The sequence below is a fragment of the Coregonus clupeaformis genome, chromosome 20 (genome assembly GCF_020615455.1).
Source record: "Coregonus clupeaformis isolate EN_2021a chromosome 20, ASM2061545v1, whole genome shotgun sequence".
NCBI classification, from domain to species: domain Eukaryota; kingdom Metazoa; phylum Chordata; class Actinopteri; order Salmoniformes; family Salmonidae; genus Coregonus; species Coregonus clupeaformis.
This window is the reverse complement of record NC_059211.1, coordinates 57,514,165-57,537,066: the sequence shown is the minus strand read 5'-3', so window position 1 is coordinate 57,537,066 and position 22,902 is coordinate 57,514,165. Positions and strand designations below refer to the sequence as shown.

The following is a 22,902-nucleotide window of genomic DNA, read 5'->3' as shown; positions in this document are numbered from 1 at the left end:
GTATGAGTACAGTAGTTCAGTCTGATTGTCCTGTATGAGTACAGTAGTTCAGTCTGATTGTCCTGTATGAGTACAATAGTTCAGTCTGATTGTCCTGTATGAGTACAGTAGTTCAGTCTGATTGTCCTGTATGAGTACAGTAGTTCAGTCTGATTGTCCTGTATGAGTACAGTAGTTCAGTCTGATTGTCCTGTATGAGTACAGTAGTTCAGTCTGATTGTCCTGTATGAGTATAATAGTTCAGTCTGATTGTCCTGTCCTGTATGAGTACAGTAGTTCAGTCTGATTGTCCTGTGTGAGTACAGTAGTTCAGTCTGATTGTCCTGTGTGAGTACAGTAGTTCAGTCTGATTGTCCTGTATGAGTACAGTAGTTCAGTCTGATTGTCCTGTATGAGTACAGTAGTTCAGTCTGATTGTCCTGTATGAGTACAATAGTTCAGTCTGATTGTCCTGTCCTGTATGAGTACAGTAGTTCAGTCTGATTGTCCTGTATGAGTACAGTAGTTCAGTCTGATTGTCCTGCCTGTATGAGTACAGTAGTTCAGTCTGATTGTCCTGTATGAGTACAGTGGTTCAGTCTGATTGTCCTTTATGGGTACAGTAGTTCAGTCTGATTGTCCTGTATGAGTACAGTAGTTCAGTCTGATTGTCCTGTATGAGTACAGTAGTTCAGTCTGATTGTCCTGTATGAGTACAGTAGTTCAGTATGATTGTCCTGTCTTGTATGGGTACAGTAGTTCAGTCTGATTGTCCTGTATGAGTACAGTAGTTCAGTCTGATTGTCCTGTATGAGTAGAGTAGTTCAGTCTGATTGTCCTGTCCTGTATGAGTACAGTAGTTCAGTCTGATTGTCTTGTGTGAGTACAGTAGTTCAGTCTGATTGTCCTGTATGAGTACAATAGTTCAGTCTGATTGTCCTGTATGAGTACAGTAGTTCAGTCTGATTGTCCTGTATGAGTACAGTAGTTCAGTCTGATTGTCCTGTGTGAGTACAGTAGTTCAGTCTGATTGTCCTGTATGAGTACAGTAGTTCAGTCTGATTGTCCTGTATGAGTACAATAGTTCAGTCTGATTGTCCTGTATGAGTACAATAGTTCAGTCTGATTTCCTGTCCTGTATGAGTACAGTAGTTCAGTCTGATTGTCCTGTATGAGTACAGTAGTTCAGTCTGATTGTCCTGTATGAGTATAATAGTTCAGTCTGATTGTCCTGTCCTGTATGGTACAGTAGTTCAGTCTGATTGTCCTGTATGAGTACAGTAGTTCAGTCTGATTGTCCTGTCATGAGTACAGTAGTTCGTCTGATTGTCACTGTCCTGTATGAGTACAGTAGTTCAGTCTGATTGTCCTGTATGAGTACAGCAGTTCAGTCTGATTGTCCTGTATGAGTACAGTAGTTCAGTCTGATTGTCCTGTATGAGTACGTAGTTCAGTCTGATTGTCCTGTGTGAGTACAGTAGTTCAGTCTGATTGTCCTGTATGAGTACAGTAGTTCAGTCTGATTGTCCTGTATGAGTACAGTAGTTCAGTCTGATTGTCCTGTATGAGTACAATAGTTCAGTCTGATTGTCCTGTCCTGTGTGAGTACAGTAGTTCAGTCTGATTGTCCTGTATGAGTACAGTGGTTCAGTCTGATTGTCCTGTATGAGTATAGTAGTTCAGTCTGATTGTCCTGTCCTGTATGAGTACAGTAGTTCAGTCTGATTGTCCTGTGTGAGTACAGTAGTTCAGTCTGATTGTCCTGTATGAGTACAGTAGTTCAGTCTGATTGTCTGTCCTGTATGAGTACAGTAGTTCAGTCTGATTGTCCTGTGTGAGTACAGTAGTTCAGTCTGATTGTCCTGTGTAGTACAGTAGTTCAGTCTGATTGTCCTGTATGAGTACAATAGTTCAGTCTGATTGTCCTGTATGAGTACAATAGTTCAGTCTGATTTCCTGTCCTGTATGAGTACAGTAGTTCAGTCTGATTGTCCTGTATGAGTACAGTAGTTCAGTCTGATTGTCCTGTATGAGTATAATAGTTCAGTCTGATTGTCCTGTCCTGTATGAGTACAGTAGTTCAGTCTGATTGTCCTGTATGAGTACAGTAGTTCAGTCTGATTGTCCTGTATGAGTACAGTAGTTCAGTCTGATTGTCCTGTCCTGTATGAGTACAGTAGTTCAGTCTGATTGTCCTGTGTGAGTACAGTAGTTCAGTCTGATTGTCCTGTATGAGTACAATAGTTCAGTCTGATTGTCCTGTATGAGTACAGTAGTTCAGTCTGATTGTCCTGTATGAGTACAGTAGTTCAGTCTGATTGTCCTGTGTGAGTACAGTAGTTCAGTCTGATTGTCCTGATGAGTACAGTAGTTCAGTCTGATTGTCCTGTATGAGTATAATAGTTCAGTCTGATTGTCCTGTTATGAGTACAGTAGTTCAGTCTGATTGTCCTGTGTGAGTACAGTGGTTCAGTCTGATTGTCCTGTATGAGTACAGTAGTTCAGTCTGATTGTCCTGTATGAGTACAGTAGTTCAGTCTGATTGTCCTGTATGAGTACAATAGTTCAGTCTGATTGTCCTGTCCTGTATGAGTACAGTAGTTCAGTCTGATTGTCCTGTATGAGTACAATAGTTCAGTCTGATTGTCCTGTCCTGTATGAGTACAGTAGTTCAGTCTGATTGTCCTGTATGAGTACAGTAGTTCAGTCTGATTGTCCTTTATGGGTACAGTAGTTCAGTCTGATTGTCCTGTATGAGTACAGTAGTTCAGTCTGATTGTCCTGTATGAGTACAGTAGTTCAGTCTGATTGTCCTGTATGAGTACAGTAGTTCAGTCTGATTGTCCTGTATGAGTACAGTAGTTCAGTATGATTGTCCTGTCTTGTATGGGTACAGTAGTTCAGTCTGATTGTCCTGTATGAGTACAGTAGTTCAGTCTGATTGTCCTGTATGAGTAGAGTAGTTCAGTCTGATTGTCCTGTCCTGTATGAGTACAGTAGTTCAGTCTGATTGTCTTGTGTGAGTACAGTAGTTCAGTCTGATTGTCCTGTATGAGTACAATAGTTCAGTCTGATTGTCCTGTATGAGTACAGTAGTTCAGTCTGATTGTCCTGTATGAGTACAGTAGTTCAGTCTGATTGTCCTGTGTGAGTACAGTAGTTCAGTCTGATTGTCCTGTATGAGTACAGTAATTCAGTCTGATTGTCCTGTATGAGTACAATAGTTCAGTCTGATTGTCCTGTCCTGTATGAGTACAGTAGTTCAGTCTGATTGTCCTGTATGAGTACAGTAGTTCAGTCTGATTGTCCTGTATGAGTACAGTAGTTCAGTCTGATTGTCCTGTGTGAGTACAGTAGTTCAGTCTGATTGTCCTGTATGAGTACAGTAGTTCAGTCTTATTGTCCTGTATGAGTAAAGTAGTTCAGTCTGATTGTCCTGTATGAGTACAATAGTTCAGTCTGATTTCCTGTCCTGTATGAGTACAGTAGTTCAGTCTGATTGTCCTGTATGAGTACAGTAGTTCAGTCTGATTGTCCTGTATGAGTACAATAGTTCAGTCTGATTGTCCTGTCCTGTATGAGTACAGTAGTTCAGTCTGATTGTCCTGTATGAGTACAATAGTTCAGTCTGATTTCCTGTCCTGTATGAGTACAGTAGTTCAGTCTGATTGTCCTGTATGAGTACAGTAGTTCAGTCTGATTGTCCTGTATGAGTACAATAGTTCAGTCTGATTGTCCTGTCCTGTATGAGTACAGTAGTTCAGTCTGATTGTTCTGTATGAGTACAGTAGTTCAGTCTGATTGTCCTGTCTTGTATGGGTACAGTAGTTCAGTCTGATTGTCCTGTATGAGTACAGTAGTTCAGTCTGATTGTCCTGTATGAGTACAGTAGTTCAGTCTGATTGTCCTGTCCTGTATGAGTACAGTAGTTCAGTCTGATTGTCCTGTGTGAGTACAGTAGTTCAGTCTGATTGTCCTGCATGAGTACAATAGTTCAGTCTGATTGTCCTGTATGAGTACAGTAGTTCAGTCTGATTGTCCTGTATGAGTACAGTAGTTCAGTCTGATTGTCCTGTGTGAGTACAGTCGTGCAGTCTGATTGTCCTGTATGAGTACAGTAGTTCAGTCTGATTGTCCTGTATGAGTACAATAGTTCAGTCTGATTGTCCTGTCCTGTATGAGTACAGTAGTTCAGACTGATTGTCCTGTATGAGTACAGTAGTTCAGTCTGATTGTCCTGTGTGAGTACAGTAGTTCAGTCTGATTGTCCTGTATGAGTACAGTAGTTCAGTCTGATTGTCCTGTATGAGTACAGTAGTTCAGTCTGATTGTCCTGTATGAGTACAATAGTTCAGTCTGATTCTCCTGTCCTGTATGAGTACAGTAGTTCAGTCTGATTGTCCTGTATGAGTACAATAGTTCAGTCTGATTGTCCTGTCCTGTATGAGTACAGTAGTTCAGTCTGATTGTCCTGTATGAGTACAGTAGTTCAGTCTGATTGTCCTGTATGAGTACAATAGTTCAGTCTGATTTCCTGTCCTGTATGAGTACAGTAGTTCAGTCTGATTGTCCTGTATGAGTACAGTAGTTCAGTCTGATTGTCCTGTATGAGTACAGTAGTTCAGTCTGATTGTCCTGTATGAGTACAGTAGTTCAGTCTGATTGTCTTGTATGAGTACAATAGTTCAGTCTGATTTCCTGTCCTGTATGAGTACAGTAGTTCAGTCTGATTGTCCTGTATGAGTACAGTAGTTCAGTCTGATTGTCCTGTATGAGTACAATAGTTCAGTCTGATTGTCCTGTCCTGTATGAGTACAGTAGTTCAGTCTGATTGTCCTGTATGAGTACAGTAGTTCAGTCTGATTGTCCTGTCCTGTATGAGTACAGTAGTTCAGTCTGATTGTCCTGTGTGAGTACAGTAGTTCAGTCTGATTGTCCTGTATGAGTACAGTAGTTCAGTCTGATTGTCCTGTCCTGTATGAGTACAGTAGTTCAGTCTGATTGTCCTGTGTGAGTACAGTAGTTCAGTCTGATTGTCCTGCATGGTACAATAGTTCAGTCTGATTGTCCTGTATGAGTACAGTAGTTCAGTCTGATTGTCCTGTATGAGTACAGTAGTTCAGTCTGATTGTCCTGTGTGAGTACAGTCGTGCAGTCTGATTGTCCTGTATGAGTACAGTAGTTCAGTCTGATTGTCCTGTATGAGTACAATAGTTCAGTCTGATTGTCCTGTCCTGTATGAGTACAGTAGTTCAGACTGATTGTCCTGTATGAGTACAGTAGTTCAGTCTGATTGTCCTGTGTGAGTACAGTAGTTCAGTCTGATTGTCCTGTATGAGTACGGTAGTTCAGTCTGATTGTCCTGTATGAGTACAGTAGTTCAGTCTGATTGTCCTGTATGAGTACAATAGTTCAGTCTGATTCTCCTGTCCTGTATGAGTACAGTAGTTCAGTCTGATTGTCCTGTATGAGTACAATAGTTCAGTCTGATTGTCCTGTCCTGTATGAGTACAGTAGTTCAGTCTGATTGTCCTGTATGAGTACAGTAGTTCAGTCTGATTGTCCTGTATGAGTACAATAGTTCAGTCTGATTTCCTGTCCTGTATGAGTACAGTAGTTCAGTCTGATTGTCCTGTATGAGTACAGTAGTTCAGTCTGATTGTCCTGTATGAGTACAGTAGTTCAGTCTGATTGTCCTGTATGAGTACAGTAGTTCAGTCTGATTGTCTTGTATGAGTACAATAGTTCAGTCTGATTTCCTGTCCTGTATGAGTACAGTAGTTCAGTCTGATTGTCCTGTATGAGTACAGTAGTTCAGTCTGATTGTCCTGTATGAGTACAATAGTTCAGTCTGATTGTCCTGTCCTGTATGAGTACAGTAGTTCAGTCTGATTGTCCTGTATGAGTACAGTAGTTCAGTCTGATTGTCCTGTCCTGTATGAGTACAGTAGTTCAGTCTGATTGTCCTGTGTGAGTACAGTAGTTCAGTCTGATTGTCCTGTATGAGTACAATAGTTCAGTCTGATTGTCCTGTATGAGTACAGTAGTTCAGTCTGATTGTCCTGTATGAGTACAGTAGTTCAGTCTGATTGTCCTGTGTGAGTACAGTAGTTCAGTCTGATTGTCCTGTATGAGTACAGTAGTTCAGTCTGATTGTCCTGTATGAGTACAATAGTTCAGTCTGATTGTCCTGTCCTGTATGAGTACAGTAGTTCAGACTGATTGTCCTGTATGAGTACAGTAGTTCAGTCTGATTGTCCTGTGTGAGTACAGTAGTTCAGTCTGATTGTCCTGTATGAGTACAGTAGTTCAGTCTGATTGTCCTGTATGAGTACAGTAGTTCAGTCTGATTGTCCTGTATGAGTACAATAGTTCAGTCTGATTGTCCTGTCCTGTATGAGTACAGTAGTTCAGTCTGATTGTCCTGTGTGAGTACAGTAGTTCAGTCTGATTGTCCTGTATGAGTACAGTAGTTCAGTCTGATTGTCCTGTCCTGTATGAGTACAGTAGTTCAGTCTGATTGTCCTGTATGAGTACAGTAGTTCAGTCTGATTGTCCTGTATGAGTACAATAGTTCAGTCTGATTGTCCTGTCCTGTATGAGTACAGTAGTTCAGTCTGATTGTCCTGTATGAGTACAGTAGTTCAGTCTGATTGTCCTGTCCTGTATGAGTACAGTAGTTCAGTCTGATTGTCCTGTATGAGTACAGTAGTTCAGTCTGATTGTCCTGTATGAGTACAGTAGTTCAGTCTGATTGTCCTGTATGGGTACAATAGTTCAGTCTGATTGTCCTGTCCTGTATGAGTACAGTAGTTCAGTCTGATTGTCCTGTATGAGTACAGTAGTGCAGTCTGATTGTCCTGTATGAGTACAGTAGTTCAGTCTGATTGTCCTGTATGAGTACAGTAGTTCAGTCTGATTGTCCTGTGTGAGTACAGTAGTTCAGTCTGATTGTCCTGTATGAGTACAGTAGTTCAGTCTGATTGTCCTGTATGAGTACAGTAGTTCAGTCTGATTGTCCTGTATGAGTACAGTAGTTCAGTCTGATTGTCCTGTATGAGTACAGTAGTTCAGTCTGATTGTCCTGTATGAGTACAGTAGTTCAGTCTGATTGTCCTGTATGAGTACAGTAGTTCAGTCTGATTGTCCTGTCCTGTATGAGTACAGTAGTTCAGTCTGATTGTCCTGTATGAGTACAGTAGTTCAGTCTGATTGTCCTGTATGGGTACAATAGTTCAGTCTGATTGTCCTGTATGAGTACAGTAGTTCAGTCTGATTGTCCTGTCCTGTATGAGTACAGTAGTTCAGTCTGATTGTCCTGTATGAGTACAGTAGTTCAGTCTGATTGTCCTGTATGAGTACAGTAGTTCAGTCTGATTGTCCTGTATGAGTACAGTAGTTCAGTCTGATTGTCCTGTATGGGTACAATAGTTCAGTCTGATTGTCCTGTATGAGTACAGTAGTTCAGTCTGATTGTCCTGTCCTGTATGAGTACAGTAGTTCAGTCTGATTGTCCTGTATGAGTACAGTAGTTCAGTCTGATTGTCCTGTATGAGTACAGTAGTTCAGTCTGATTGTCCTGTATGAGTACAGTAGTTCAGTCTGATTGTCCTGTATGAGTACAATAGTTCAGTCTGATTGTCCTGTATGAGTACAGTAGTTCAGTCTGATTGTCCTGTGTGAGTACAGTAGTTCAGTCTGATTGTCCTGTCCTGTATGAGTACAGTAGTTCAGTCTGATTGTCCTGTATGGGTACAGTAGTTCAGTCTGATTGTCCTGTATGAGTACAGTAGTTCAGTCTGATTGTCCTGTATGAGTACAGTAGTTCAGTCTGATTGTCCTGTATGAGTACAGTAGTTCAGTCTGATTGTCCTGTATGAGTACAGTAGTTCAGTCTGATTGTCCTGTATGGGTACAGTAGTTCAGTCTGATTGTCCTGTATGAGTACAGTAGTTCAGTCTGATTGTCCTGTATGAGTACAGTAGTTCAGTCTGATTGTCCTGTATGAGTACAGTAGTTCAGTCTGATTGTCCTGTCCTGTATGAGTACAGTAGTTCAGTCTGATTGTCCTGTCCTGTATGAGTACAGTAGTTCAGTCTGATTGTCCTGTATGAGTACAGTAGTTCAGTCTGATTGTCCTGTCCTGTATGAGTACAGTAGTTCAGTCTGATTGTCCTGTCCTGTATGAGTACAGTAGTTCAGTCTGATTGTCCTGTATGAGTACAGTAGTTCAGTCTGATTGTCCTGTATGAGTACAGTAGTTCAGTCTGATTGTCCTGTCCTGTATGAGTACAGTAGTTCAGTCTGATTGTCCTGTATGAGTACAGTAGTTCAGTCTGATTGTCCTGTCCTGTATGAGTACAGTAGTTCAGTCTGATTGTCCTGTATGGGTACAGTAGTTCAGTCTGATTGTCCTGTATGAGTACAATAGTTCAGTCTGATTGTCCTGTATGAGTACAGTAGTTCAGTCTGATTGTCCTGTCCTGTATGAGTACAGTAGTTCAGTCTGATTGTACTGTCCTGTAGTTAAAATAAAATTGGGATTTTGTTCTTTCCTACTAAAGGCCATAGAAACGCATTGAATAACACTTTCATCAATGGAATCATGTTTTGAAGTACAGTTGAAGTCGGAAGTTTATATACACCTTAGCCAAATACAATTAAACTCAGTTTTTCACAATTCCTGACATTTACTCCTAGTAAAAATTCCCTGTTTTAGGTCAGTTATGATCAGCACTTTATTTTAAGAATGTGAAATGTCAGAATAATAGTAGAGAGAATGATTTATTTCAGCTTTTATTTCTTTCATCACATTCCCATTGGGTCAGAAGTTTACGTCCACTCAATTAGTATTTGGTAGCATTGCCTTTAAATTGTTTAACTTGGGTCAAACGTTTCAGGTAGCCTTCCACAAGCTTCCCACAATAAGTTGGGTGAATTTTGGCCCATTCCTCCTGACAGAGCTGGTGTAACTGAGTCAGGTTTGTAGGCCTCCTTGCTCGCACACGCTTTTTCAGTTCTGCCCACAAATGTTCTATAGGATTGAGGTCAGGGCTTTGTGATGGCCACTCCAATACCTTGACTTTGTTGTCCTTAAGCCATTTTGCCACAACTTTGGAAGTATGCTTGGGGTCATTGTCCATTTGGAAGACCCATTTGCGACCAAGCTTTAACTTCCTGACTGATGTCTTGAGATGTTGCTTCAATATATCCACATCATTTTCCTTCCTCATGATGCCATCTATTTTGTGAAGTGCACCAGTCCCTCCTTCAGGCGTTTGGAAATTGCTCCCAAGGACGAACCAGACTTGTGGAGGTCTACAAATTTTTTTCTGAGGTCTTGGCTGATTTCTTTTGATTTTCCCATGATGTCAAGCAAAGAGGCACTGAGTTTGAAGGTAGGCCTTGAAATACATCCACAGGTACACCTCCAATTGACTCAAATGATGTCAATTAGCCTATCAGAAGCTTCTAAAGCCATGACATAATTTTCTGGAATTTTCCAAGCTGTTTAAAGGCACAGTCAACTTAGTGTATGTAACCTTCTGACCCACTGGAATTGTGATACAGTGAATTATAAGTGATTTTTGAATGACTACCTCATCTCTGTACCCCATACATACAGGTCCCTCAGTCGAGCAGTGAATTTCAAACATAGATTAAACCACAAAGACCAGGGAGGTTTTCCAATGACTCGCAAAGAAGGGCACCTATTGGTAGATGGGTAAAAAATAAAAAAGCAGACATTGAATATCCCTTTGAGCATGGTGAAGTTATTAATTACACTTTGGATGGTGTATCAGTACACCCAGTCACTACAAAGATACAGGCGTCCTTCCTATCTCAGTTGCCGGAGAGGAAGGAAACCTCTCAGGGATTTCACCATGAGGCCAATGGTGACTTTAAAACAGTTACAGAGTTTAATGGCTGTGATAGGAGAAAACTGAGGCTGGATCAACAACATTGTAGTTGCTCCACAATACTAACCTGAATGACAGAGTGAAAAGAAGGAATCCTGTACAGAATAAAAATATTCCAATACATGCATCCTGTTTGCAATAAGGCACTAAAGTTAATCTGAAATTCACTTTATGTCCTGAATACAAAGTGTTATGTTTGGGGTAAATCCAACACATCACTGAGTATCACTCTTCATATTTTCAAACGTGGTGGTGGCTGCATCATGTTATGAGTATGCTTATCATCGGCAAGTACTAGGGAGTTTTTTAAGAACGGATTAGAGCTAAGCACAGGCAAAATCCTAGAGGAAAACCTGCTTGTTTGCTTTCCAACAGACACTGGGAGACAAATTCACCTTTCAGCAGGACAATAACCTAAAATACAAGGAAAATATACACTGGAGTTGCTTACCAAGATGACAATGAATGTTCCTAAGTGGCCTAGTTACAGTTTTTACTTAATCGGCTTGAAATTCTATTGCAAGACTTGAAAATGTCTGTCTAGCAATGATCAGCAACCAACAACGACATTGTCTCCATAGTGACCCCATCATCATCACGGTGCAGGCGTTCCTCCAGAACGACTGAGTAGTTAACTGACTACAGTAACTCACTGACTAACTAAATGACTCCCTGTCTGTCTGTCTGTCTCCATAGTGACCCCATCATCATCACGGTGCAGGCGTTCCTCCAGGACGACTCCATGGTCCCTCTCTCCATGACCCACCAGTCGCTCTACTTAACCGTGGAAAGGCAGGTGGTCATTGCTGCAGTCATCCTGGGGGGAGTTTACGTCCTCATTATCTTCGAGGTAAAGAGAGAGAGAGGGAGGGAGGGAGGGAGGGAGGGAGGGAGGGAAGGTTAAATCTCTTCACCAGATTCCCCCCTGGATGATATGTAGAGGTTCTGGATAAGGCTATTCCCCTACAGTTCTGCAGGGCTCTGAAAAACTGATTTTCAAACTCTCTTTCCTGCTTGTGATGGATTTTTTACACAAAGACAAACATTGGGAAAATGTCTTCATAAAGGGTTTAAGCTGCAGTTTCCCTTGACTGTAAAGTGATCTAAAATAACTCTAATGTACTCGTAGCCCTTTGCTTTTCTCTAAATCACATCGTCAATTAAAATCATCTCAAAAGGAGCTGTAGCCCGTAGATGTTGCATTACGGAGTTCGTTATAACACTGACCCTAGCTCCCCTGTAGCTCAGTTACAACGCCAGGGTTGTGGGTTCGTTTCCCACTGGGGGGCCAGTATGAAAATGTATGTACTCACTAACTGTAAGTCGCTCTGGATAAGAGCGTCTGCTAAATGACTAAAATGTCAATGTAGTTATAACACTGGCCCTAGTTATTACACTGGCCCTAGTTATTACACTGGCCCTAGTTATTACACTGGCCCTAGTTATAACACTGGCCCTAGTTATTACACTGGCCCTAGTTATTACACTGGCCCTAGTTATTACACTGGCCCTAGTTATTACACTGGCCCTGGTTATTACACTGGCCCTGGTTATTACACTGGCCCTAGTTATTACACTGGCCCTAGTTATTACACTGGCCCTGGTTATAACACTGGCCCTGGTTATAACACTGGCCCTAGTTATAACACTGGCCCTAGTTATAACACTGGCCCTAGTTATTACACTGGCACTAGTTATTACACTGGCCCTAGTTATTACAATGGCCCTAGTTATTACACTGGCCCTAGTTATTACACTGGCCCTAGTTATTACACTGGCCCTAGTTATAACACTGGCCCTAGTTATTACACTGGCCCTAGTTATTACACTGGCCCTAGTTATTACACTGGCCCTAGTTATAACACTGTCATAACACTGGCCCTAGTTATTACACTGGCCCTAGTTATTACACTGGCCCTAGTTATTACACTGGCCCTAGTTATTACACTGGCCCTAGTTATTACACTGGCCCTAGTTATTACACTGGCCCTAGTTATTACACTGGCCCTAGTTATTACACTGGCCCTAGTTATAACACTGGCCCTAGTTATTACACTGGCCCTAGTTATTACACTGGCCCTAGTTATTACACTGTTATTACACTGGACCTAGTTATAACACTGGCCCTAGTTATTACACTGTTATTACACTGGCCCTAGTTATTATACTGGCCCTAGTTATTACACTGGCCCTAGTTATTACACTGTTATAACACTGGCCCTAGTTATTACACTGTTATAACACTGGCCCTAGTTATTACACTGTTATTACACTGGACCTAGTTATAACACTGTTATTACACTGGACCTAGTTATAACACTGGCCCTAGTTATTACACTGTTATTACACTGGCCCTAGTTATTATACTGGCCCTAGTTATTACACTGGCCCTAGTTATAACACTGGCCCTAGTTATAACACTGGCCCTAGTTATTACACTGTTATTACACTGGCCCTAGTTATTATACTGGCCCTAGTTATTACACTGGCCCTAGTTATAACACTGGCCCTAGTTATTACACTGTTATTACACTGGCCCTAGTTATTATACTGGCCCTAGTTATTATACTGGCCCTAGTTATAACACTGGCCCTAGTTATAACACTGGCCCTAGTTATTACACTGTTATTACCTGGCCTAGTTATTATACTGGCCCTAGTTATTACACTGGCCCTAGTTATAACACTGGCCCTAGTTATTATACTGTTATTACACTGGCCCTAGTTATTACACTGGCCCTAGTTATAACACTGGCCCTAGTTATTACACTGTTATTACACTGGCCCTAGTTATTACACTGTTATTACACTGGCCCTAGTTATTATACTGGCCCTAGTTATTACACTGGCCCTAGTTATTACACTGTTATAACACTGGCCCTAGTTATTACACTGGCCCTAGTTATTACACTGGCCCTAGTTATTACACTGGCCCTAGTTATTACACTGTTATAACACTGGCCCTAGTTATAACACTGGCCCTAGTTATTACACTGGCCCTAGTTATTACACTGGCCCTAGTTAAAACACTGGCCCTAGTTATTACACTGGACCTAGTTATTACACTGGCCCTAGTTATTACACTGGCCCTAGTTAAAACACTGGCCCTAGTTATTACACTGGACCTAGTTATTACACTGGCCCTAGTTATAACACTGGCCCTAGTTATTACACTGGCCCTAGTTATTACACTGGCCCTAGTTATAACACTGGCCCTAGTTATAACACTGGCCCTAGTTATTACACTGGCCCTAGTTATTACACTGGCCCTGGTTATTACACTGGCCCTAGTTATTACACTGGCCCTAGTTATTACACTGGCCCTAGTTATTACAATGTTATCACACTGGCCCTAGTTATAACACTGGCCCTAGTTATAACACTGGCCCTAGTTATTACACTGGCCCTAGTTATTACACTGGCCCTAGTTATTACACTGGACCGAGTTATTACACTGTTATAACACTGGCCCTAGTTATAACACTGGCCCTAGTTATTACACTGGCCCTAGTTATTACACAGGCCCTAGTTATTACACTTGCCCTAGTTATTACACTGGCCCTAGTTATTACACTGTTATTACACTGGCCCTAGTTATTACACTGGCCCTAGTTATTAAACTGGCCCTAGTTATTACACTGGCCCTAGTTATAACACTGGACCTAGTTATAACACTGGCCCTAGTTATAACACTGGCCCTAGTTATAACACTGGCCCTAGTTATAACACTGGCCCTAGTTATAACACTGGACCTAGTTATAACACTGGCCCTAGTTATAACACTGGCCCTAGTTATTACACTGGCCCTAGTTATTACACTGGCCCTAGTTATTACACTGGCCCTAGTTATTACACTGGACCTAGTTATAACACTGGCCCTAGTTATAACACTGGCCCTAGTTATAACACTGGCCCTAGTTATTACATTGGCCCTAGTTATTACACTGTTATTACACTGGCCCTAGTTATTACACTGGCCCTAGTTATAACACTGGCCCTAGTTATAACACTGGACCTAGTTATAACACTGGCCCTAGTTATAACACTGGACCTAGTTATAACACTGGACCTAGTTATAACACTGGCCCTAGTTATTACATTGGCCCTAGTTATTACACTGTTATTACACTGGCCCTAGTTATTACACTGGCCCTAGTTATTACACTGGCCCTAGTTATTACACTGGCCCTAGTTATTACACTGGCCCTAGTTATTACACTGGCCCTAGTTATAACACTGGTCCTAGTTATTACACTGGCCCTAGTTATTACACTGGCCCTAGTTATTACACTGGCCCTAGTTATTACACTGGCCCTAGTTTTTACACTGGCCCTAGTTATAACACTGGCCCTAGTTATTACACTGGCCTAGTTATTACACTGGCCTAGTTATTACACTGGCCCTAGTTATTACACTGGCCCTAGTTATTACACTGGCCCTAGTTATAACCCTGGCCTAGTTATTACACTGGCCTAGTTGTAACACTGGCCCTAGTTATAACACTGGCCCTAGTTATTACACTGGCCCTAGTTATTACACTGGCCCTAGTTATTACACTGGCCCTAGTTATTACACTGGCCCTAGTTATAACACTGGCCCTAGTTATTACACTGGCCCTAGTTATTACACTGGCCCTAGTTATTACACTGTTATTACACTGGCCCTAGTTATTACACTGTTATTACACTGGCCCTAGTTATTACACTGTTATTACACTGGCCCTAGTTATTACACTGGCCCTAGTTATTACACTGGCCCTAGTTATTACACTGGCCCTAGTTATTACACTGGCCCTAGTTATTACACAGGCGTAGTTATAACACTGGCCCTAGTTTTAACACTGGCCCTAGTTATAATACTGGCCCTAGTTATTACACTGGCCCTAGTTATTACACTGGCCCTAGTTATTACACTGTTATAACACTGGCCCTAGTTATTACACTGGCCCTAGTTATTACACTGGCCCTAGTTATTACACTGGCCCTAGTTATAACACTGGCCCTAGTTATAACACTGGACCTAGTTATTACACTGGCCCTAGTTATTACACTGGCCCTAGTTATTACACTGGCCCTAGTTATTACACTGGACCTAGTTATAACACTGGCCCTAGTTATTACACTGTTATAACACTGGCCCTAGTTATTACACTGGCCCTAGTTATTACACTGGCCCTAGTTATAACACTGGCCCTAGTTATAACACTGGACCTAGTTATTTCACTGGCCCTAGTTATTACACTGGACCTAGTTATAACACTGGCCCTAGTTATTACACTGTTATAACACTGGCCTAGTTATAATACTGGCCCTAGTTATAACACTGGCCCTAGTTATTACACTGGCCCTAGTTATTACACTGGCCCTAGTTATAACACTGGACCTAGTTATTACACTGGCCCTAGTTATTACACTGGCCCTAGTTATAACACTGGCCCTAGTTATAACACTGGCCCTAGTTATTACACTGGACCTAGTTATAACACTGGCCCTAGTTATTACACTGTTATAACACTGGCCCTAGTTATTACACTGGCCCTAGTTATTACACTGGCCCTAGTTATTACACTGGCCCTAGTTATTACACTGGACCTAGTTATTACACTGGCCCTAGTTATTACACTGGCCCTAGTTATTACACTGTTATAACACTGGCCCTAGTTATTACACTGGCCCTAGTTATAACACTGGACCTAGTTATTACACTGGCCCTAGTTATTACACTGGCCCTAGTTATTACACTGGACCTAGTTATAACACTGGCCCTAGTTATTACACTGGCCCTAGTTATTACACTGGCCCTAGTTATAACACTGGCCCTAGTTATAACACTGGCCCTGGTTATTACACTGGCCCTAGTTATTACACTGGCCCTAGTTATTACACTGGCCCTAGTTATAACACTGGCCCTAGTTATAACACTGGCCCTAGTTATTACACTGGCCCTAGTTATTACACTGGCCCTAGTTATTACACTGGCCCTAGTTATAACACTGGCCCTAGTTATAACACTGGCCCTAGTTATTACACTGGCCCTAGTTATTACACTGGCCCTAGTTATAACACTGGCCCTAGTTATTACACTGGCCCTAGTTATTACACTGTTATAACACTGGCCCTAGTTATTACACTGGCCCTAGTTATAACACTGGCCCTAGTTATTACACTGGCCCTAGTTATTACACTGGCCCTAGTTATAACACTGGCCCTAGTTATAACACTGGCCCTAGTTATTACACTGGCCCTAGTTATTACACTGGCCCTAATTATAACACTGGCCCTAGTTATAACACTGGCCCTAGTTATAACACTGGCCCTAGTTATAACACTGGCCCTAGTTATTACACTGGCCCTAGTTATAACACTGGCCCTAGTTATAACACTGGCCCTAGTTATGACACTGGCCCTAGTTATAACACTGGCCCTAGTCATTACACTGGCCCTAGTTATAACACTGGCCCTAGTTATAACACTGGACCTAGTTATTACACTGGCCCTAGTTATTACACTGGCCCTAGTTATTACACTGGCCCTAGTTATTACACTGGCCCTAGTTATAACACTGGCCCTAGTTATTACACTGGCCCTAGTTATTACACTGGCCCTAGTTGTTACACTGGCCCTAGTTATTACACTGGCCCTAGTTATTACACTGTTACAACACTGGCCCTAGTTATTACACTGGCCCTAGTTATAACACTGGACCTAGTTATTACACTGGCCCTAGTTATTACACTGGCCCTAGTTATTACACTGGCCCTAGTTATTACACTGGACCTAGTTATAACACTGGCCCTAGTTATTACACTGGCCCTAGTTATAACACTGGCCCTAGTTATAACACTGGCCCTGGTTATTACACTGGCCCTGGTTATTACACTGGCCCTAGTTATTACACTGGCCCTAGTTATAACACTGGCCCTAGTTATAACACTGGCCCTAGTTATAACACTGGCCCTAGTTATAACACTGGCCCTAGTTATTACACTGGCCCTAGTTATTACACTGGCCCTAGTTATTACACTGGCCCTAGTTATAACACTGGCCCTAGTTATAACACTGGCCCTAGTTATAACACTGGCCCTAGTTATTACACTGGCCCTAGTTATAACACTGGCCCTAGTTATTACACTGGCCCTAGTTATAACACTGGCCCTAGTTATTACACTGGCCCTAGTTATTACACTGTTATAACACTGGCCCTAGTTATTACACTGGCCCTAGTTATAACACTGGCCCTAGTTATTACACTGGCCCTAGTTATTACACTGGCCCTAGTTATAACACTGGCCCTAGTTATAACACTGGCCCTAGTTATAACACTGGCCCTAGTTATAACACTGGCCCTAGTTATAACACTGGACCTAGTTATTACACTGGCCCTAGTTATTACACTGGCCCTGGTTATTACACTGGACCTAGTTATAACACTAGCCCTAGTTATTACACTGGCCCTAGTTATTACACTGGCCCTAGTTATTACACTGTTATAACACTGGCCCTAGTTATTACACTGGCCCTAGTTATAACACTGGACCTAGTTATTACACTGGCCCTAGTTATTACACTGGCCCTAGTTATTACACTGGCCCTAGTTATTACACTGGACCTAGTTATAACACTGGCCCTAGTTATTACACTGGCCCTAGTTATTACACTGGCCCTAGTTATAACACTGGCCCTAGTTATAACACTGGACCTAGTTATTACACTGGCCCTAGTTATTACACTGGACCTAGTTATAACACTAGCCCTAGTTATTACACTGGCCCTAGTTATTACACTGGCCCTAGTTATTACACTGGCCCTAGTTATAACACTGGCCCTAGTTATAACACTGGCCCTAGTTATTACACTGGCCCTAGTTATTACACTGGCCCTAGTTATAACACTGGCCCTAGTTATTACACTGGCCCTAGTTATTACACTGGCCCTAGTTATTACACTGGCCCTAGTTATTACACTGTTATAACACTGGCCCTAGTTATTACACTGGCCCTAGTTATAACACTGGCCCTAGTTATTACACTGGCCCTAGTTATTACACTGGCCCTAGTTAACACACCGTCCCTAGTTATAACACTGGCCCTAGTTATTACACTGGCCCTAGTTATTACACTGGCCCTAGTTATAACCTGGGGCGGCATACCTGGGGCGGCAGGTAGCTTAGTGGGTAAGAGCGTTGTGCCAGTAACCGAAAGGTCGCTGGTTCTAATCCCCGAGCCGACTAGGTGAAAAATCTGTCGATGTGCCCTTAAGCAAGGCACTTAACCCTAATTGCTCCTGTAAGTCGCTCTGGATAAGAGCGTCTGCTAAATGACGTAAATGTAAATGTAAATAACACTGGCCCTAGTTATAACACTGGCCCTAGTTATAACACTGGCCCTAGTTATAACACTGGACCTAGTTATTACACTGGCCCTAGTTATAACACTGGCCCTAGTTATAACACTGGCCCTAGTTATGACACTGGCCCTAGTTATAACACTGGCCCTAGTCATTACACTGGCCCTAGTTATAACACTGGCCCTAGTTATAACACTGGACCTAGTTATTACACTGGCCCTAGTTATTACACTGGCCCTAGTTATTACACTGGCCCTAGTTATTACACTGGCCCTAGTTATTACACTGGCCCTAGTTATTACACTGTTATAACACAGGCCCTAGTTATTACACTGGCCCTAGTTATAACACTGGACCTAGTTATTACACTGGCCCTAGTTATTACACTGGCCCTAGTTATTACACTGGCCCTAGTTATTACCCTGGACCTAGTTATTACACTGGCCCTGGTTATTACACTGGCCCTAGTTATAACACTGGCCCTAGTTATTACACTGGCCCTAGTTATAACACTGGTCCTAGTTATAACACTGGCCCTAGTTATTACACTGGCCCTAGTTATAACACTGGCCCTAGTTATTACACTGGCCCTAGTTATTACACTGGACCTAGTTATTACACTGGCCCTAGTTATTACACTGGCCCTAGTTATTACACTGGACCTAGTTATTACACTGGCCCTGGTTATTACACTGGCCCTAGTTATTACACTGGCCCTAGTTATAACACTGGCCCTAGTTATAACACTGGCCCTAGTTATTACACTGGCCCTAGTTATTACACTGGCCCTAGTTATAACACTGGCCCTAGTTATAACACTGGCCCTAGTTATTTCACTGGCCCTAGTTATAACACTGGCCCTAGTTATTACACTGGCCCTAGTTATTACACTGGCCCTAGTTATTACACTGGCCCTAGTTATAACACTGGCCCTAGTTATTACACTGGCCCTAGTTATAACACTGGCCCTAGTTATTACACTGGCCCTAGTTATTACACTGTTATAACACTGGCCCTAGTTATAACACTGGCCCTAGTTATGACACTGGCCCTAGTTATGACACTGGCCCTAGTCATTACACTGGCCCTAGTTATAACACTGGCCCTAGTTATAACACTGGACCTAGTTATTACACTGGCCCTAGTTATTACACTGGCCCTAGTTATTACACTGGCCCTAGTTATAACACTGGCCCTAGTTATTACACTGGCCCTAGTTATTACACTGGCCCTAGTTATAACACTGGCCCTAGTTATAACACTGGACCTAGTTATTACACTGGCCCTAGTTATTACACTGGACCTAGTTATAACACTAGCCCTAGTTATTACACTGGCCCTAGTTATTACACTGGCCCTAGTTATTACACTGGCCCTAGTTATAACACTGGCCCTAGTTATTACACTGGCCCTAGTTATAACACTGGCCCTAGTTATTACACTGGCCCTAGTTATTACACTGGCCCTAGTTATAACACTGGCCCTAGTTATTACACTGGCCCTAGTTATAACACTGGCCCTAGTTATTACACTGGCCCTAGTTATTACACTGTTATAACACTGGCCCTAGTTATTACACTGGCCCTAGTTATAACACTGGCCCTAGTTATTACACTGGCCCTAGTTATTACACTGGCCCTAGTTATAACACTGTCCCTAGTTATAACACTGGCCCTAGTTATTACACTGGCCCTAGTTATTACACTGGCCCTAGTTATAACCTGGGGCGGCATACCTGGGGCGGCAGGTCGCTTAGTGGGTAAGAGCGTTGTGCCAGTAACCGAAAGGTCGCTGGTTCTAATCCCCGAGCCGACTAGGTGAAAAATCTGTCGATGTGCCCTTAAGCAAGGCACTTAACCCTAATTGCTCCTGTAAGTCGCTCTGGATAAGAGCGTCTGCTAAATGACGTAAATGTAAATGTAAATAACACTGGCCCTAGTTATAACACTGGCCCTAGTTATAACACTGGCCCTAGTTATAACACTGGACCTAGTTATTACACTGGCCCTAGTTATAACACTGGCCCTAGTTATAACACTGGCCCTAGTTATGACACTGGCCCTAGTTATAACACTGGCCCTAGTCATTACACTGGCCCTAGTTATAACACTGGCCCTAGTTATAACACTGGACCTAGTTATTACACTGGCCCTAGTTATTACACTGGCCCCTAGTTATTACACTGGCCCTAGTTATTACACTGGCCTAGTTATTACACTGGCCCTAGTTATTACACTGTTATAACACAGGCCCTAGTTATTACACTGGCCTAGTTATAACACTGGACCTAGTTATTACACTGGCCCTAGTTATTACACTGGCCCTAGTTATTACACTGGCCCTAGTTATTACCCTGGACCTAGTTATTACACTGGCCCTGGTTATTACACTGGCCCTAGTTATAACACTGGCCCTAGTTATTACACTGGCCCTAGTTATAACACTGGTCCTAGTTATAACACTGGCCCTAGTTATTACACTGGCCCTAGTTATAACACTGGCCCTAGTTATTACACTGGCCCTAGTTATTACACTGGACCTAGTTATTACACTGGCCCTAGTTATTACACTGGCCCTAGTTATTACACTGGACCTAGTTATTACACTGGCCCTGGTTATTACACTGGCCCTAGTTATAACACTGGCCCTAGTTATTACACTGGCCCTAGTTATAACACTGGCCCTAGTTATAACACTGGCCTAGTTATTACACTGGCCCTAGTTATTACACTGGCCCTAGTTATAACACTGGCCCTAGTTATAACACTGGCCCTAGTTATTTCACTGGCCCTAGTTATAACACTGGCCTAGTTATTACACTGGCCCTAGTTATTACACTGGCCCTAGTTATTACACTGGCCCTAGTTATAACACTGGCCCTAGTTATTACACTGGCCCTAGTTATAACACTGGCCTAGTTATTACACTGGCCCTAGTTATTACACTGTTATAACACTGGCCCTAGTTATTACACTGGCCCTAGTTATAACACTGGCCCTAGTTATTACACTGGCCCTAGTTATTACACTGGCCCTAGTTATAACACTGGCCCTAGTTATAACACTGGCCCTAGTTATTACACTGGCCCTAGTTATTACACTGGCCCTAGTTATAACACTGGCCCTAGTTATAACACTGGCCCTAGTTATAACACTGGCCCTAGTTATAACACTGGACCTAGTTATTACACTGGCCCTAGTTATAACACTGGCCCTAGTTATAACACTGGCCCTAGTTATGACACTGGCCCTAGTTATAACACTGGCACTAGTCATTACACTGGCCCTAGTTATAACACTGGCCCTAGTTATAACACTGGACCTAGTTATTACACTGGCCCTAGTTATTACACTGGCCCTAGTTATTACACTGGCCCTAGTTATAACACTGGCCCTAGTTATTACACTGGCCCTAGTTATTACACTGGCCCTAGTTATTACACTGGCCCTAGTTATTACACTGTTATAACACTGGCCCTAGTTATTACACTGGCCCTAGTTATAACACTGGACCTAGTTATTACACTGGCCCTAGTTATTACACTGGCCCTAGTTATTACACTGGACCTAGTTATAACACTGGCCCTAGTTATAACACTGGCCCTAGTTATTACACTGGCCCTAGTTATAACACTGGCCCTAGTTATAACACTGGCCCTGGTTATTACACTGGCCCTAGTTATTACACTGGCCCTAGTTATTACACTGGCCCTAGTTATAACACTGGCCCTAGTTATAACACTGGCCTAGTTATAACACTGGCCCTAGTTATTACACTGGCCCTAGTTATTACACTGGCCTAGTTATTACACTGGCCCTAGTTATAACACTGGCCCTAGTTATAACACTGGCCCTAGTTATAACACTGGCCCTAGTTATTACACTGGCCCTAGTTATAACACTGGCCCTAGTTATTACACTGGCCCTAGTTATAACACTGGCCCTAGTTATTACACTGGCCCTAGTTATTACACTGTTATAACACTGGCCCTAGTTATTACACTGGCCCTAGTTATAACACTGGCCCTAGTTATTACACTGGCCCTAGTTATTACACTGGCCCTAGTTATAACACTGGCCCTAGTTATAACACTGGCCTAGTTATTACACTGGCCCTAGTTATTACACTGGCCCTAGTTATAACACTGGCCCTAGTTATAACACTGGCCCTTGTTATAACACTGGCCCTAGTTATAACACTGGACCTAGTTATTACACTGGCCCTAGTTATAACACTGGCCCTAGTTATAACACTGGCCCTAGTTATGACACTGGCCCTAGTTATAACACTGGCCCTAGTCATTACACTGGCCCTAGTTATAACACTGGCCCTAGTTATAACACTGGACCTAGTTATTACACTGGCCCTAGTTATTACACTGGCCCTAGTTATTACACTGGCCCTAGTTATAACACTGGCCCTAGTTATTACACTGGCCCTAGTTATTACACTGGCCCTAGTTATAACACTGGACCTAGTTATTACACTGGCCCTAGTTATTACACTGGACCTAGTTATAACACTAGCCCTAGTTATTACACTGGCCCTAGTTATTACACTGGCCCTAGTTATTACACTGGCCCTAGTTATAACACTGGCCCTAGTTATAACACTGGCCCTAGTTATTACACTGGCCCTAGTTATTACACTGGCCCTAGT

At 42.4% G+C, this 22,902-nt stretch overlaps 1 protein-coding gene across 1 annotated transcript in view; it reads left to right on the top strand.

The window, feature by feature from the left end:
• The window catches only part of oca2 (oculocutaneous albinism II), a 187,140-nt gene that overhangs the window by 65,798 nt on the left and 98,440 nt on the right, over nt 1–22,902 (top strand). The window contains exon 9 of the mRNA XM_041838659.2: nt 10,596–10,749. Within this exon, the coding sequence (XP_041694593.1) occupies nt 10,596–10,749 (154 nt within the window). The remainder of the gene's footprint in view (nt 1–10,595; nt 10,750–22,902) is intronic.